General features: G+C 34.3%; 1 protein-coding gene across 50 annotated transcripts in view; it reads left to right on the plus strand.

The window, feature by feature from the left end:
• Positions 1-18,759, plus strand: part of KCNMA1 (potassium calcium-activated channel subfamily M alpha 1) — a 412,923-nt gene that overhangs the window by 101,614 nt on the left and 292,550 nt on the right. For all 50 annotated transcript variants that reach the window (XM_015866684.2, XM_015866674.2, XM_015866673.2 and 47 more), the window contains one exon: positions 15,651-15,815. In XM_015866684.2, coding sequence (XP_015722170.1) covers positions 15,651-15,815 — 165 coding nt within the window. The remainder of the gene's footprint in view (positions 1-15,650; positions 15,816-18,759) is intronic.

An 18,759-nucleotide genomic window follows, 5' to 3' on the forward strand; every position in this document is an offset into this window, starting at 1 on the left:
TTCAGCTGAGAAATTGAGTGCAAAACCTGTGTTGCCCTTTAGTAAAATTTTGAACTGACTTCCAAGCATGTTTTAACTATTATAGCAAAATAATCATTTTTTCCCTGAAAGTTAGCTTTAAATTATGCATTTCTATGCTTTATTTCCAGCTTAAAAACAAACAGATGTCACCTGAATGATGTACAGCTCAGAGTAATTTCTTTGAATTCAAATTTTGTTCAAAAATATTTCTTTTTGTGTTTGAAAGAGCAAACATGGTAGTTAACAGCTTATCCCATTTGTCTAATTGTCCTATGATCCTTATTCTCTAATGAAATATTCTAAACTTGACAAATCAGTATATTGTGGTAGCTGCATGTTCTCAGTCATTTGAATTTTATGGACGTGGGAGCATTTTTCTAGAATATGTTCAAATATTCATTGTTTAGATAGTTTTGAAGTTCTGTTTTGATTCTTATAGGTGACATTTAATGTTTGGCTTCAGTTTTGTTCATGGTCTCCATAAAGAATATATATGTTTTTATATAAAATATATGTTTTAACAAGATCTTTAACCCTTTTCCCTCAAAGTGTTCTTTAAAGTTATTTTTATTTGCACTCACAGCAGCCTATGATTCCTTGAAATGAGTAAGAACAAAGGAAGATCAAAGATTAAACTTACATTTAATGAAAATTGGTGGTGAGATTCACCCAAGACTTCTAGACAGTGTGTAAGGTTATTATTTTCAATATCTTAAGTACACATGTGCTGTGTTGCATGTAATGTGTAGCCGTCTCTATTTTCATTTTCTTTTCACTGGAATTAAAATTTCTCTGGATCTGGATTTAGTTACAGAATTCTTCAGCACCTTTATATAAAGCCAAAGATGTCTCATTTGTTTTCGTCTTGCTGATATAACAGGCTGGTTAGTGGTCATTGAACAGCGCTAGTTGACAACTGTAGCGTGTTTTTTTTTTGTTTTTTTGTTGGCAAATAGTTGATGCGTTTGTGTTTGCAGACTTAATCAGTAGAATTAAGTGAGCTTACAGACTGATATGTTTGGCTGTAAAACTGAGGGTACTAACTAATATTAATATTTTTGACTCTGAAAGACACCTGAGAATATATGGCAATTCCCTTGTGAATTACTAAAACTGTATAAACTGAACAGTGCAAGCCTTTCTAAATGGTTGGATGATAGTTCCTTTTACCCAGTGGTAGGAGGTTAAGCAGTCAGCAGAGTGAATAGTTTGAGTTATTTTCCACAGCATGGTTGAAGAGGTCAAAATGCAGCTGTGTGTAACTGTTTGTGTGCAAAGCAACAAGTAAATCAGGGTGCTAGTGATTTTCCCATTTCAGAGCAGGGGTGTATGATTTACACTTGGAAATATTCAAATCTATTGAACCCTCTGGGATAAACCATGTGAGGTTATGTGCTACTGAAGACTGACTACAGTTTTACTCTTTTTTTTTTTTTTTTTTAATGTAGCAACTAAAAAGTCCTGATCAGGTTGTGCTTTTGTGAGTACTACATAGTGTACATAAACACTATATTTTATGTTAGTTGAATGTAATAAAGAGGCATGGTAAGAAAGATAGCATGTGCTAGATCCAATACTACATAGGTAAAAAGAAGAATTTTAAAGCCATATGGAAGTCATATGGAGTCATTTGCAGAGCCATATGTTTTGTCCTGTCATGGAGAGAGTGTGTCTTTACCCCTGCAGGCCCGGGTCCTTAGCTCTTATAAGTTGCTATACCTTTACTGTCTAGGACACTGGCTCAGAATTCCTTCAGCTAAATAATGAGATTTCTTCTCTGCGTGTTCTAATAACAGAGATTTTACCTTTAATTAGACTACCTGGAAGTCCTTTGATGGCAGTGTTCTCTCATCACATTTTAAAGAAAGGGTATTTTAACAAGCTCCATTTTGATTACAGTGACTCATAGGACTGAAAGGAAACATTAAGACTACTACAGAGACATGTGTGCATGTTCCCCTAAAAACAAAATCATTCGTTTCTTTTGGAAGTATATTTCTTCTAAATGCTCTGAAGATTTAATGTACAGCTTGAGAAGAGTTACTAGAAGATCTAGTTGTCAGAGATAGCACTGTTTGTATGTCTGGGTGTGTATGGACAGAATTAGTGATAACCTGAAGAATTTTTTTTTTTTTTTCTGTTGAAGGCTCTTTTTTTCTTTTCTTTTTTTTTTTTTTCTCTCTTTTTTTTCTTTTTTTTTCAGTCATAGCTAGGGATTGTATGTCCATATACCACTAGTTGGAGTATGCCAGGTTTGGGTTCTGTAGAGGATCTCAATTCTAAGTGTCCAGTAAGTTTGTGCTGGAATTTTTCTTCATCTCATCCTAGTTCTTGCGGGGACAGTTCTTTGATTTGCTCTTACCCAATATTTTTCAGCAGGAATTCCTTCTCAAAATCAGCCAACTCGTGTTTCTTTAGTCATCGGTGTGTTATCAAATACAGAACTGTATTTTGCTAAGTTGGTGCCTTTTAGAAGTCACAAGGCAAGCTGTGTAGAAGTGTTTAATTTTTATTGATGTAATAGTCTATAATTATTCATACATGGGACAGCAGCATCAATTAGGTTGTCTTTTGTCAGTCTTGTGTGCTCAGCAGTAAAAGTGACTGCACTTCAATGGATAAGGGTGTTATAAAAATTATTAACATATCAGTACTTTAAAATTTACCTGTATTATAGAATACATAGAGAGTGCACATGAGCATATGCTGAAGAATTAACTGGAAAAACTGCCAAACATCAACTCCAAATTCCTGTGAAGGAATGAGAAAAGAAACAATTTTATTGTAGTGTCCTGGCACTTGTACTCAAATTCTTTGTAATTCTGACCTTAGTTTTTCTGTTAAGTATTCCATTTACTTTATACTTTTCTACTGTTTTGCTCCAGCCATCTCATAAACAGCCTACCTAATCACAGTTTGTGTCTGGCTTCCAGCAGGGCTGGCATTCTCATAATTGATGTGCCTTTGTGGATGAAAAATATCCCCCACTTGGGTTCCAGCAGGACTTGCTGATTGTAGTGAGTATAGAGCACAGCAGAAAAATCATACATTTTTAAAAACGATCATTTTACTAAATATCACTGTTACTAGATCTCTGAGTAATGAAAGCATTCTTCTGGGCTCAGTGTTTGGAGAGCAGCAAGCCAGTGGTGCCACCATCACTGGGACTGCTGGGTGTCTAATACTCTAAGATGTCAGGAAGCTGACGCAAAGCTGTGTTCTAATAACCTAGAATTAATAGTGAAAGCGTCTTTGCAAGTAATTAGCTCTCTATATAAGTTAATTGTTTGGCCTTTACACTAATTTGGAAACCAGGAACAGGAGCTGTGTTCTTCTTCCCACATGGTAAGGTGAGTCACAGATATCAAAATGAGATCTGTATTTAAATGTTATGTCTGAATTTACAAAGCAAAATAAATGTTTGCAGAAGTAATAAACATTCTCCAAATAAATTTCATACAGATGCATCTAAATTTGAGTCTGAATAGCTTCCACAAATTCACTTTTCCCCCTAATTCTTATAAATTGTTCATCAGCAAACTGTTTGTAGTGATGGATTTGTTTCAGGAATTCCTGCAATTCTACAATTATAAACAGTCAAAACTATGCAACTTTCATCCTCCTTTTCGAGTCCTGTTACTGTGTCTGGTAGCTGTTATTATTCCAGTGTCCCAGTTGCACTAGCATTGCCAAGAACACTACAGAATTTAGACCTTGTCTAATTCTATTAAAACAAACAAACAAAAAAGACAACTATATTTTTCTTCTAAAAAAAAAAAAAAAAGTATTTGCAGTAGAAGCTATGTAAATACTTTAACTCTGTGACCTCAGTGCCTATTGGAGCTGCTGTCAGTCTTGCTTTCAGTTTTTGGCTTCTTCCCTAGGTTTGGCTGCTACAGGGTATGAGAAATAATAAAAACATCTGCCCTCACCCCAGGAGGCTGGCAGAGTTTCACCCAGAAGGATGTGTACTGCTGTTGATAATCTTTTCAGTACTTGGTGCCACCACAACCAGTAAGAACAGCAGAACAAGATAATCATGACGAGAGTGGTTCTGAGCCAAATCTGCTGACATCAAAAGAGAAAATATTATATAGTGACTCAATCCCTCCTCCCCCATCAAACCAAACAGTAAATTCAAAATTAAGAAGGAAGGTATATAGTTTGCTCCAAAAGCAATATCTCCTGTTTAATTTTATGGTAACAACAACAAAGAGTACAATGATAATACTTGATTTTCAGGTAAAAAACATCATTTTTCAACATAGTTGCCTCCATTAGCTGTGCATTTTCATCATCAATGAACAAGAACCTGCATACTCATAAAAATCTGTCTGCAATGGGACTTGTCTTTCCTGACATTGTCACCAACTGCTGAAATGCACCACCCACTGCCTCACTGTGCTCATGTTCACTGTTTGGTCTCCAGAAATGTTCATCAAGTGTTGATGAATGTGTGTGGGTGCCATTTTTTCCTTATGGAGGAATTCAGCAAATTCAAACTTGCTTCATTTGTACTTTCTTGTTGGATACTCAGACTGTCCCTTTGCTACCAACTGTTGCACAGCAACAAAACATATCACCAACAACTGCCTCTTGTGTTGTGGGCCAACATAATAAAATAGGAGGCATTACTATTGGAGCAACCCTTGTACATTCATATCTTCTTAATTAACTGTCATAGTTCGCAATTATTATTTTTTTTAACACTTTTTCTTTGTCAGTTCTATTGAACTAATTGGAAGCTCAGAGGCCTCTTTCCCATCATTATTACTGCATTAGTATAAACATCTAAACGTAGTTAGAGGTCATGAGTGTATAAAACAGAAAGATTACAAAGGTTTAAGAAATGTTACATATAGAAAAAACAGGTTTAAAATGGAGGTGAAGAGATTAGTCAGAAGATATAGCTTAAGCTCTGCACTGCCATAGGTCTGGGACAGGGTGGTGTCATTTGTATTTATTATTATCTTGTGATGCTTCACAACAATTACATCAGTCTTTCTCTTTTTCCAGGTGGTGATCCCTTTAGAGCTGGTAATATTCAGAGTAGTAGTAGAGAAACACAGGGAACTCTTTTTTTCATTTCTCATTATTTTTAAGGGATGCTTTAGGGAAAACAAACAAACAAAACAAGAAACTATTAAAAAATTATGGGTGGCACTTGCATCCTTGGGAAGATGTATGAGGTATTTATGCAGCACTGTAAATGGGAAAAAATAGGAATTCTAGGCTGGGCGATATCAGATTATCACCAAATTGCAAGATAAGACAAAGGGCATAGCTGATTTCTACCTCTCAAGACTGAAATTTCTGCAGTAGAATTAATTCTATTACAGAGCATTGTCAACTTTTACCCTGCTTGATGGCTGAGCAAATTGAAACTCAGTACTCAGTGGTGATCTAACAATTATTATTCTTTGATTTCTTTCCTTCTATGTTTTAATCTCAGAAAAAGAGCTAAAAATTTAAAATGACCTATCTTCTCACCTCTTTTATCTTTCCCTGTGAGTGGGCAGTAATTGCGAGCTGTGTCATGTACTTTATGGACAGATGGTAGTGTGGTAATGTGTTCTTATGGTATATGAAATATTTGCTAGCTTGGTAAATCTTGAAACTAAACACTGCAGAATAAGGAGCTAAAAACACCTGCCTGTCAAGACCCTCTCCTGTACTCTGCTACTAATGTAGGGACTATTCCTATCAATTCTCAGAAAAAGACAGTAGAAGCCTCATCTCCAGGGTTTTGCTACAGACCAGTTCAATCTTCTATAAGCAAGAAAACTTAAATATAAGCTTTTCTGTTATGAGATTCAAAAACTGACATTAAGTATCTTTATTTTCCTGTAGCCTTCTGATCACTTACAAAGGCTCTGCTCAATGTCATGGTTAAGCATCAGCTCCAAGCATCATTGGTACATTCGTAACAGAAGGAGCAGATCCCTCTGTCAGTCAGATTAAAGTTATTCCCACTATTTAAATGACATGAAAGTTGTAAATCACAGAATGTACCTATTCTAATAGCTTGTTAGCAGTGGTTGAAAAATTAGAGGCTGAAATGCGTGCCACAAGATTTTCCACTCTTTTACAAAATAGCATTAAAATAAATTGTTTAAACTCATGGTAATTGGAATGTGCAAATTATCTAAAGCCAGAAATTTGGTTTTAATTCAGGGAAGATTTTTAGGCAACTTTACAGTACTGGGCAAATATCCTATTATATTGTTTTTTTAAGATCTGGACATTCAGGTTGGTATGAATCTATTACGTTTTACATTTAACCTTTTTGAAGCCAAAATTAAGTGTAATTTAGTTTGAAATGCAACACAGACTGTGCTCTTAATGAGTATTAGCTCTTTAATTACCCGTACTTTTCATGATGTTATGATGTGGAATTCCAATAACAAAATTATAAAACAATGACACAATGCATCCTTCTTTTCCTGTTTTTTTTTCCTGATCTTTTCCTGAGATTTTTTTATACACTTTATAATACTGTTTTTTCTTGAAGATTCAGATCTTGGAATCATTGATTTTTGCCATGTTTTTGCTAATGGTTGTTGATTGAAATGCTGGAAAGAAAGTCCCTAATGTTTTCAGGTACTAGGGGAAATCCTAGGGGGAAACTCCAACCAGCAATCTTACGTTTAGAGTTTAATCAGTTCTCCAGTGCATGTCCAAAGGTGAAAACTGTATTACATATTAAAATTTAATCTGCCACTACAAAATAGTAGTAAGTCAATTAAATTTAACAGACGCTTGTGTTGCACTTTACCTTGTTTTTAGTTTTAGAATGTTAGATGTAATAAGTGGAAACATTGGTCATTTCTGTAGCAGTTACTGCAGTGATTATTATTATTCCTGGCCTATACTTCTGCTCAGAAAATTTTGATGCTGATATTTACGGTCTAGAAGGTGAAATGAAATACTCTCTTTTACCTAAAAGAAATCGATTAATAAGACTATATTATTGTTCTTGCAGGTTTAAAAACTTTTGTCCATTTAGGGTGTTTTTTTTTTGTTTGTTTTTTTTTTTTTTGTTTTTTGTTTTTTGTTTTTTTTTTGGTAATGGAGTCATGAGTTTAAGATTGCAGGAAAATAGTTTCCATAGCAGTTTAATGAATGAGGTCATAGCTACTTGATTAAGTAATGGCACTTGTACATTTCTTAGTCTGAGGTGACTGGTCCCTTAGGGAACAATGTTTACTTAATTCAAAATAATGATTTAAATTGCAGCTTTACAACTAATTCTGCATTTTTTAACATTATCAAAAATTACAGCTCTGTACCTTTCCTCTAGTTTCCTGACAATTTGTGTGTTCTGTCTCGCTCTAACTCCCATAAAGTTCTTCCAGTTTGAATACAGTATTATACACTACAGTCTTTGAGATGAGAAGTGCTGTGTGGTATTTAAAAATGTTTAATTACTTGTTGACTGACTTTCTGCTCTTCAAATACTTATATGCTACATGCTAGAACTCAACTTCCTATGTAAGCAAAGGCTTAGATATGGTTTTCCATCCTACAGAACTGCTTTTGGTTCATTTTCACCTCCTTAGTAATTTTAATGCAATAACCATATAGTATTACTACTTCTGTATCAAAAAAGTCCATAGAGGTGACTGTTTTGGCCAGTTTACAAAGTAATGTTATATTTTTGTCTTCTTCAAGTCAGCATTGATCTATGCATTTAATGGTAATACCAAATACTTGCAAATATAAGTTTCACAGTTATTTTTCCTTTTTTTTTTTTAAAAAAAAAACAACCACCTGTTTGCTTTAAAACCTCTTCAAAAATCTTGAAAAAGAGACTATAATGTCTCTTTATAAAAATGTGAATACAAATAAAGTTTATTTGACACAAGGAAAGCTGCTTATACTCACAAACAATATGTCCTATTTGTATAATAGAAACAGTGTGTGTTCATGTCCTTTCCTCCCACATGTAAACATTTGCTTTGAATGAAATGAGTACCTAAGATTTCTGTGAACATTTTTTCTAGGGAGTTCTCTTGTTCATGAAAATGAGGAGTTGAATCTGTCGTACCAGGGCCAAGATACCAGCTTTGGAATAGTCCCAGTGCCTTGTGGTTAGCAACTGTTCCTAAAGCTGTGCAATGCCTTTCTTTGACCCATCCAGTCTGTGATTTTTGGTTATCAGAAAGAGGTGTTAAAGAGTTGCTAGTGCTAGGTGCTCTAGTTTTTTTTATCTTCTGTAATACACAGAAGCTGAGCTCTTTGAAAATTACACTATTGGAACATACCATTAACTGTACTGTTTTTGACTTCAGCTTTGGAAAGAGAAAAGGTGAGGTGGAAAGAATTACCTTCTACAACCTAGACTGGCATCTTTTTCTCTCTTATACTACTTGTTCCACAAAAAAAGAAGTATTGCAAAATCAGTATCTTGAAAGAAAGCATACTGTTTGCTAACACATAAAAAGCTTTCTTCTGCAGGATGGAGAAAAGCATGTAACTGGAAAGATACTGACAATTTAATTTCAGTTGCAAAGCAATTTGACATCTTGTTTTATATGTTGAATTTATGTATATCTGTTAATGAAATAAAACTTATACCACTGGAGCTTTTTAATGATCTACTCTACTTTTTAATGATCTATTGTAGTTATGAACATTCCTGGTAGGGAAGGGGCTTTTCAACAATTTCGTTATTTCAGCTTTTACCTTTCACATTCTTTCATAATTTGCATCATATAGAGAAGAATTGTCTTTGGTAATTTGTCTTAAATTTAGGCAAAATCAAAATTCCTTTTTTTTTTTTCCCCCATTTATTCTTCCTTTGACAGTAGTTTTAATAAAAATGAATAGGAAGGAGTGATTGGAACTTTTTTTTTTGAGGGGGGGGTGGATATTAATGTTAACCACAATGACAAAATTATATGACACTATATATAATTATATCTTATAATCAAGATAAAAGATTTAGGTAATCTTTTAGGTCTTTTTAGGTCACCTTAAGGTCTTTTTTCCCTCATGTTCAGATAGTGCTTCCGGACTTTTGTTTTGCAGTGAATATAGTGTCACAAAAATTAGTTAAGTGTGAAGACAGTAAGTGACTTTTTTCTATTGCTTGTAACAAATTATTGATTAATAATTGATACATAAAATAGTCTAGTATCTCTTGCGGGAAGAAGTTTTTCTTGAATTAAACAGTCAGTGGGGTGTGAATAATTTGTCAGAGTGCATTTAATGATGATATCCTGAATCACTTATTTGCAAGTGTGTTTGATTTGGCTTCTGTTGGAGAGAAAACAAAATAGGAGGATGTAAAAGTAAATATGTAAATGTTTTTTTTTCTCTACTTAATGATTTTCAATCAAGCAAACAATCTTATTTTATGAGTTTGATAACTCAACAACTTTTGACATTACTTTGTGTATTTTTACAAGTTTAGTATCTGTCGTATTAAATGCTTCTAATCCAGTATGGCTACTCTGAAGTTCTTTATAAAATACACTTTCTGAACAATTTATAGCAATGTAATGCTTGAATTATAAAACAGATTAACACAACTCCTCTGTCTTACATAGTAAGTATCTGATCTGCTTAATGCACCTATTTCTATGATAATGATATGTCTCCTTTGATTTAAGCTTTGTCCCCATTAATAAAATGAAATGCTTGTTTTGCCCTTTTCCTTGCTTCTTTATAATTGAATAGGGTCTTTAGGGAATGTTTTAATGTGATAATAGTTCAATCTCCTTACAAGAAATTAATAAGGAATGGCCTGTTGATTACAGAAAAGGAAATTTGTGAGTAGTGGGTGGATGTTATTTTGAAAACTTGTTAAGTACTTTCAGTGGATACTTCTAACTTCTACATCACTGACTTGTCTGGTTTGTTTGTTTGTTTATTGTAGACAGTAAATGATTATGTAGATATGTAACAAATGGTCTGATTATAGAACCAGAAATAACAAAGGGAAGCTAGTAGATTTGTTTTTAAGGGGGAAATAGAAATGAAACTGATCAAAGTTGCTTCTGAACTTGTAGTCAGTATTTGTATAATTATGGCTGTAAAACTTTGCAAATTTATACTAAACACCATAAGTTCTTAAAAACCTCTTAGGTTGTCAATTTAAATACATACAAGTTTGGAATGACTTTGTATCCTAGATTCTCAGCTGTAAGAATTGTGTTCTCCTTTCAGTCTCTTTCATTATTATTGATATTTTAAAAAACTGTTAATAGAGGGCCATATAACGTTTAACTAGGTGTTTTTAAACTTAAAGTTTCAGATAATGTAGGTCTCTGCGTTATTTTGTTATGATGTGAGAATTATACTCAGGAACCCATCATTTGACATATTATTATGCTGTGGATCATGGCTGGAATGCCGCATTTTACTCAAATAGTTTCCTTTGCTACTCAGGTCAAGGTTTTAGCATTAATTCTTCTACCACAGCAATTTTTGTCAGTCAAAATAATGAAAAGAAGATTTTAAACGAATGACACATATTGGAAATATGAAGGGAAAAAAATGTCAGGTTTATTGAAAGTATGTGCTAATGCAACAAGGAAGCTCGTCACTGGGAAAGTAAAACATTTGGCCTTGCAACCTAGAGCTTTCACAGTAAGGGAGTTTTTGGTCAGCAAAGAAAGAGAGACTCTGGTTGTAACTAAGGACTGGAAAAGAATGTCTGAAAGAATGAAAAGAACATAACAGTCTTAAGTTAATAAGTTTTTGAATCTATTTAGGACTTAATTTTTCTTATCCTGCCAAATTTGCAAAACCCAGGGTTACACAGCCAGTGAATATTTTATGAGATAAAAATGCTTGGCTACCTCATCAGTCATGTTTTCCACAGATCATTCTGTTGCCTTTTATTCAGTGAAAGGAATAATGTTTTTTTTCTGGATATCAATAATTAATCCTTTTATATTAGCCATGCTGTAGCTACAGTATGATAGCTGACGTCAATGCAACCTAATATTGACTACAAACTTATGTTCTAAGAAGTACTATGGACAGGCCATTTTATGGGGAGTGCCTCTTATCTGGTGTTTTGTTACTTTAGCCTTATTTTTCTCGTTCCTCTAAGACTCACTGTTTCTGAAAAGATTTGTACAACTCCCTACAGCTATTTGCTATTTATTTCTCACATTCTTAGCTGCTTTTTGTTGTTGTTGTGGTTAATAATCTGTTGTATTCCTGTGTTGGATAAACTGGAGTAGAACAGGTGAACTGCTTATTTATTTATTTACTTATGAACTGGATTTTACTAACTACTCAGAATGGAAACTATAGATGGTAACTATAAGGGTTTGAGAACATCTGTTGTGGTATAGTGTTCAGTTCTTCGTGTTTTGACATGTACAGTATGTTATCCAGATGCTGAGAACAGACCATAATATTTGGTCTTTTTAGACCCCTGTTTTAAGCTGTCATGGCAAGATAATCTGTTTAAGGCCATGTAACTGTTGTTTTTAAGTATCTACTTAATTGACCATACTGCTTCAATGTGCGTGATGCAGGCATGACTCAGTATTCGCATTACAGTGATACTTCATGAGTTTTATATTGTAGTCATACTAGTTAAATTTTAGGTAATCAAGATTTTAGCTTCATCGCATTTTAACTCAGTTATTTTTACTCACATTACTTCCCTGCCTCCTATGTTTTCTAACACATTTTAACAAATAATCAAATTTCTTTCTATACTAACACTTCCGAGAGCTTACCAGGCTCAAAGTGTTCTTACCATACTGCCCTGTGTCTTTAGGGTTTCTGAGAAATGAGATTTCTTTCAGTTGATGCTTAAGTTTTTATAATTTTTTCTGATTATATTTTATGCAGCTGTAAGTTGAATGGAGTGTCTGTGTAGTTTTGGTTTTGTTCAGATATCCTAAAAAGAGAGATAGTGAAGCAGGCAGGACTACATTTTTAGAAATGAAAAACTTTCATGAGTGCTTTTCTCCTTTTAAAGTCTGCTTACTTAGAATAGCTGTGTTTAGGCATCCCATTTCTTGTTTAATCTAAATAAATGTTATTGAAAATGTAAGACAAAACATTGAAGTTTCTAATCCAACACCATGTCAAACCCCTGCTAGAACTGCGAGTCATGCTTCCTGCACTCCCCTCCCCTCTTCATCATGCATGTTCTATTTTGTCACTACATTCAGGAAAGATATATGATAAAATATACTTCTCACTTTATCTACCTGGATGTTCCTATCAAGTAATTAAAATAATGAGCTCTATGTGAAACAACAGGTAGGCAGACTGCATAAAGTTAGTGTTGTCTTACTTGTAGCTACTGAGCCTGTAAATAATTAAACAATTATCATTGCTGTCAGGTAATTGTTAAACACCTTTTTTTTTTTCATATTGCAATGTTGGTTAGTTAATGCTTTGAGGTGAAGAAATGGCAGTAGGACAGGGGTGTGCAATTAATAGCTGGACTGATTTATACGCACTGTAAATGAAAGTGGCCTTCTAATCTCCCTTAGTGATCTCTGCAGAATTGCATAATGATTTGGGAATAAACATTCCTTAATATTTAATTGGCATTTAAGTAATCCATGGAGAAGAAAAATATGAAAGCATCCCAACTAAATATGATTATTACATGATAATAATTTGCTTGAATATTAGTCATAGCTACACTGATGGCATGAGTTAGGCTTGATATGTAATTGGTCATGAGACTCTTCTCCAAAGGATACTTAGCAATGAAAGATTGTTTGAATATGTTAATTAAGGAGCAGTGGGTGAAGGAGATTTTAAAGGAGGCGAAATACTTAGTATATGTACATAAGTAGTGGTGTATAAGTACGTAAGTACAGATGCCCCAGTGCAGCAGTCTTAATTGTCTTCAGATAATTGTATTTTGTATAGAATTTTCACATCGTATTGCTATGTTCCGTTGGCAACCAAAAGTCGGCATGACTCTGAAAAGATCTCTAGAGAATAAGAATGTATTGAAAACATAAATTATCTTTCTCAAAGTAACTTATTTAGTTTCATAAAGTGTTAGGAAATATTATTTTTACGTTCTTATGAATTATTTTGTTTTGTATATTATTTGATACATTGACAAGAAGGTTGTGGGTAAAAGACATAAGCAACAGTAGTGTTTTCCAACCTTAGTATTTTAAAGTTCACTGCCATAAAATGTTTGTTTTTTTTTTCTATTCAGACATTTTTTATTTTTTTTTTAAATTTTCTTGTGGTTCTTTGACTTTCTGGAACAAAATTCTTAATTAGGGTTTTTTTTTTTCAGCAAGGCAGGTATGTTTGCCTGTGATTTCAAATGGGAATGCTAGGAGGAAAAAAAAAAAGAAAATCTGTAGTTTCACCTTTGGTCTGCCTCTGACTTCATGGTTGAGTAATTTAGGCACCAGATTACTGTCTCTGTTTGTTATCAAAGAAGAGCTAATTGCATCTCTTGCATTATGAAAACTGCATTAATACCCAGTATGAGCTTGTTCAGTGTATGCTAGTCTGCAGCCAACTGGGGCCCACGTGCTTCACAGAGGAGGGTAGTGAAGTAAAATCTGATGTGAAAAAATTACAGTCTGAAATACAAGCTCTAACAGCTACAAAAAACAGATAAACTAGTGGGAAGGGAGAACTAAGTAGTATGGAGCATGTGTAATTTTTAACAAATCTATGTTAGCCTGGCTGCTGTATGGCTGTGACCCACTCAGTTTAGCAGCCAGATCTGCCCCAGACAGGATAGCAAGGAGCTGCTCCTGATGTCCAGGTATGGCTCAAGATGTCAGCCCATGATTGTGAGGGTTGAGATCAACTCCTGTGCTGAAGGACAGTTATGGGATGGCCATGTTAGTGGGCTCTGCTTGATGGTGCCTGTCGCTTGTTAGGGCTGTGGGGAGCTGAAGGCCCTCATCTGTGATGAAATGGGGTTCTGGGACATGGATGGGATGGGGAGGCCTTGGAGGAGTAGTCAAGGACTTGAATATTGACTAAACATCAATATTCTGTTTTTATTTTGTTCTAATATTCTGTCTAAGCAATGAGCACATTTCTGTAGGGTGTTCTTCATAACTGAGTAACGTGGTATGTTTTCTTCAATGCTGAGTGCAAAGCATTTCATTCATTGTATCAGTATTTATCAAAGAATGAGGTCCAAATGCAAATACAGAGTAGTTTTTATCTTCTTTCTGGCTATTTCGTTAGAAGGCACTGAATTACTCTTGTAACTGTGAATAAATTGTTATTAAAAATATGACCATATCATGCTCATTGCTAGTAAGAAGACAGAGCCTGTATTTTGAGCAGGAGAGTACCAGGCAAGAATCTGACTAGAAAATGATGCAAAACTGAGATTCTACAAGAACTACTGGTCCCCATGTTACATTTTTAGTGTTGTTCCACTGCCCTTTGACAGATTCAGTGTAACTGCTTTATTAGTTCACTACTGCTTTCAAGAAATGCCACTATGCTTATGTCCATCTGCATTCTCAAGGTCATCTCACAGCTGCAAATTATGACCCCAATATGTGTAGTATTCCTTCTACAGTAATAATCACTCAACCAGTATCAAACATCTTTGCTTTTATAACAGGAGTCCCCCAACAGGGTTAATGACAATACTTTTGCTTCTTAGTGGCCTATAGGAGAATGATCTATAAACAAGACCTTTCAAGATGTTGGTATGCACTGAGTTCTTGAAACACTAATGTATCCGTGCAGTTCAAGTGCTCAGTATTACCTTAGCATGGAATTTTGCTGCCTCCCCTATGCTTTTCTTGTGTAATGTAACTTGTCAAGTATTTAGGAAGTCCTTAGTATTATGCTGTCACTAAAAGCATGCTCATGGCACAGTTTGATATTTGCATATGATCTGTTTAAAGTGCTGTACAATCTAAATGGGCTTTTGCTGTCATTTCCCTTTATTTTTTTTATTTTATTATTTTATTTTAGTTTTTTTGTGCAGCATCCATGACTATAGCACATAGCAAGCAGTTACATCCTTGCTGCAGCATTTGTGAAGGGACTCATCTGAATTCCAATGTGTGTGACTCATCAGTCAGCTTAGTGCAGCTGAGGCTCCTTTTTTAATTTCTAGTTATCTATTCTATGAGAGCCACTCACTGTGATGTATTACACTCTTTCATTGAAACATTGATTCAATGATAGCATGGCAGCTCCCTGCAGATTCTCTGTGGTGTATTATTGTCTTGTTACATAATGCTTCTTAGTGAAGGCTTACCCAGGTAATTAATAGTAATGATAGAGGTTTAAAATTTGTACATATTTCATGTTCGCACTTTTTACACACTGTTTTGAACTAATAGGTCAAACAGTCCTTCAGTATGCCTTAAATTCTGTTACGTGTAGCTCTGTAACCATGTACATGTGTCTTGGTGATTGTACTGCATGTAAGTAAGTAATGTAGAACATATTTGATGCCAAATGTATGCCTTTAGAGTTTAAGGTAATGAAGAATGTTATCTGTTAGTCAGGCACCTTACTGAATAGCTGCTTATGGGGAGGCATGGCTAAGGGGGTGCTTAATTTCATGTAGCAGGAATCCAGCAGGGCTGTTTTGTTCACAAGATTGCCCATAGCATTTTTTAGCATTAACTCTATATTGACTTTGTCAAACTGTTAAACATTAACAAACCCAAACTCTTATTTTGCAGGAGGCCCAGAAGATCAATGGTGGTGGAGATACACAGGCAGATGGGGCCTGCAAACCAACAGATGAAAAAGAGGAGAACGTGGCAGCAGAAGTGGGATGGATGACCTCTGTGAAAGACTGGGCAGGAGTCATGATTTCTGCCCAGACATTAACTGGCAGAGTACTTGTAAGTTTTCTATGATTTTCTATTCCCATATTTTAAAGATAATTTTATATAAAACACTCTGTCCCAGTATTAGTGGACGACTTGTGGTTGGTTTGTTGCAGCATCACTGAGTCAAGACCAGTTTTCTTTATTAGAAGTAAAATAGTAGACTAATTCCCACTGTGGGGGTAAGCAAAGATGACAACAAGTAAAAATTGTTCTTTTCTATCATAGCTTCAGAGTGATTGACCCTTGCCTCAACCTGTTTTGGTGTTCTGACACCATGATTCTGAGCTCTAAACACTAACTAAGACTAACACTAGTAATTTCATATTCATATTATATCACAAAACCATAGGCTTATTTTGTCTGGAAATTTTCTTTAGGAAATTAGAAAAATTCCATTTTGTTAGCAAAAAATGGAAGCCAATTTGGAAAGTAAGTGCAAAGATAGTGGTCAAAACTGTAAATCTGAAACACGCTTGAACTGGACATGCACTGGGATTTGCAATACTTATTTAAAAAAAAAAATGATTTCATGTTCTCCTGATCTCTTCAATGATCTTAACATTTTTTTTTTTTTTTTTATTATGAAGCAGTTATGTATCAAACAGGGTCACAAATAGCAATGACTTGTAATATAAAGTTCTGGTAAAAGCAAACAGGTTTTCACTTTATTTGAATATAATTATTTTATAGCCTTGTCAAATCATACCTAATTGAAAGAGTGTTCTGTGGAATTCACAGGAGTGTAAGATGTCTCGTGGAATTTTCTGTTGATAGAAAGCAAGTACTTGCATACAAACAGCTGAAGTGTTTTAAATCCCATTTAAAATTTGTATAATCCCAGAGGTTCTTCAGCTAGGTTGGTTTAAAATGAATACGGAATTTGTGTCCGTGGTTACATTTTTAAGAGATATTTTACTGCCAGTCAGATCTTTCCTATTAAGTAATTTTTTAGTGTTGGGAAGGAAAGTATAAGACAGGAAATAAACTGCTAATTCTAATCAAGTCCTCACTGAAAAGTTTAGATGGTTTAGTGGCTATTGTCTTATTTACTTGTACAATTACGTTATTTTTATTATTTTTTCCTAACAAAGTACATTCTGTTGATTTGCTTATGTTAACTTATATATGTTGATTATATTATGAGAAGCAGCATATTGATCATTCACATGTTTTTCTGACATCTTCTTTATTAAAAATAGCAAGTCTTAAAGACCAGCTTCTTTTAGCAGTTTCAAGTACTATTGTTAGATCTTGCAAAACTAGTCTGCAACTGGCTATGCAGTGTTGTTTCTAAAAAGTGAGCACAAATACAAAGCAACTCTTAGAGCCAAAACTTAAAATATAAAACACATTTCTTTATATTTTTATTTAAGCTGATGGGAGAACTTGTTCAATTCCATTTGATTACGCCTATTTATTTTTGGGTAACATACTTACAATTTACAGTTGAATTTTAAAAGGTACTTGTTTATTTCCAGTTTTTCTTTTTGTTTTGTTTGTTTGTTTTTTTCTGTCAGCTAATTACTTCTGTGAGTATATATCTAAATTCTTCTCACATGTGACAGCAGCTACTATGCACTTCTCAGTACAGCTAAGCATCCGAGAAACAAATGGCAATCTATAGGACCTACTAGTTAATTTTGGTTAGTTGAATAAATGAGTGATATTTATTTTAACACACCAATTTCAGGACGAAATTAATAGGATTTCATTTTGGAAGACCATTTTCAAAAGGAACATTAGCAGTTCACTTAGTTGACATTATGGTCAGATGTGATGAAGATGAACTGCTTCAAAGAATGTGCTAAAGAGGGTATTCACATTATTTGTAGATATAGCATATTGCTAAGTCAAGCTAATGTATTTATCAAATATTGTTTGAAAAGTCTACCTTCTCACGAATTTCTACTAACACAATGTGTTCCTACTGTCTATTATATTTCTAATTCACTGTGCGGATTATTTTTTTTATGTTGGAGAATGAGCTAGTGCCTTTACAGTACTATGGAATCTAAATTGTATGAGACATCTATAGATAAAGAAATTATAGAACGTTTTTGTCTTTACTGCTTTAGGAACTTAAACTCTATTTGACATTTCAAAAACATTTTGTACATGAAGGAATGTTTATAGCATTCAGCTTCATCTGAAGGGTGGGTTTTGGAAGTATCATAAAGATTGGAAAAGGCCACTAAGATCACCTAGTCCAGCTGTCAACTCATGATAATTATGCTCGCTAAACCTCTCCCTCAGTGCCACATCTACACATTTACTGAACACCTTCGAAGACAGTGATTCCACTACTTTCCTGGCAGCCTGTTCCAATATTTAAGCATTTTAAAGTCATTGTCTCTCACTGCTAGTTACGTGGAAGTGCTTCATACAAACTTCCCTGTTGGGCACCATTGTGTCATACTGCCCCTTTGCTGCCATCTGTCTGGTAGCAACAAAATTTAACAGAACATTGGTGGGAAAGTTCAGCCTCTACTGCCATACCACTGCCTCTGCCATATCATCTCTCTCTGGTGTCTGGCCAAAAAGGTAAAATAGGAGGCATTACTTTTGGAGAAGCCTTTGTGAATAAGAATTTTGTACACTTTCTAAAAAGTGTTCATATTTAATTTTGTAAGCAAATCATGTAAGAACACTGTAAATTAACTTGTGTAGTGCTGTGGCATAAATCTAAATTAAAAAACGTAAAAATTCAGGGAGATTCTGATTTACTTTGAAGTACAACAGTATAATGCAGTAGATGGTGGAAGTATCAGATAAAAATTCATAATTAATCTGAACAATCTCGAAATTAGAGGTATTTTTGCTTCCTGAAATTTTTTTTTTAAATTATTCTAGTGAAAAGAAAAAGACTTCCTTAATGAAGCAATTTAAAGTGTATGATACACAAGGGAAAGTTGTAAGTATACTGTTGAAGTTACTAGAGATTAATCTGTGACACAGT

The sequence above is a fragment of the Coturnix japonica genome, chromosome 6, assembly GCF_001577835.2.
Source record: "Coturnix japonica isolate 7356 chromosome 6, Coturnix japonica 2.1, whole genome shotgun sequence".
Classification (NCBI taxonomy): domain Eukaryota; kingdom Metazoa; phylum Chordata; class Aves; order Galliformes; family Phasianidae; genus Coturnix; species Coturnix japonica.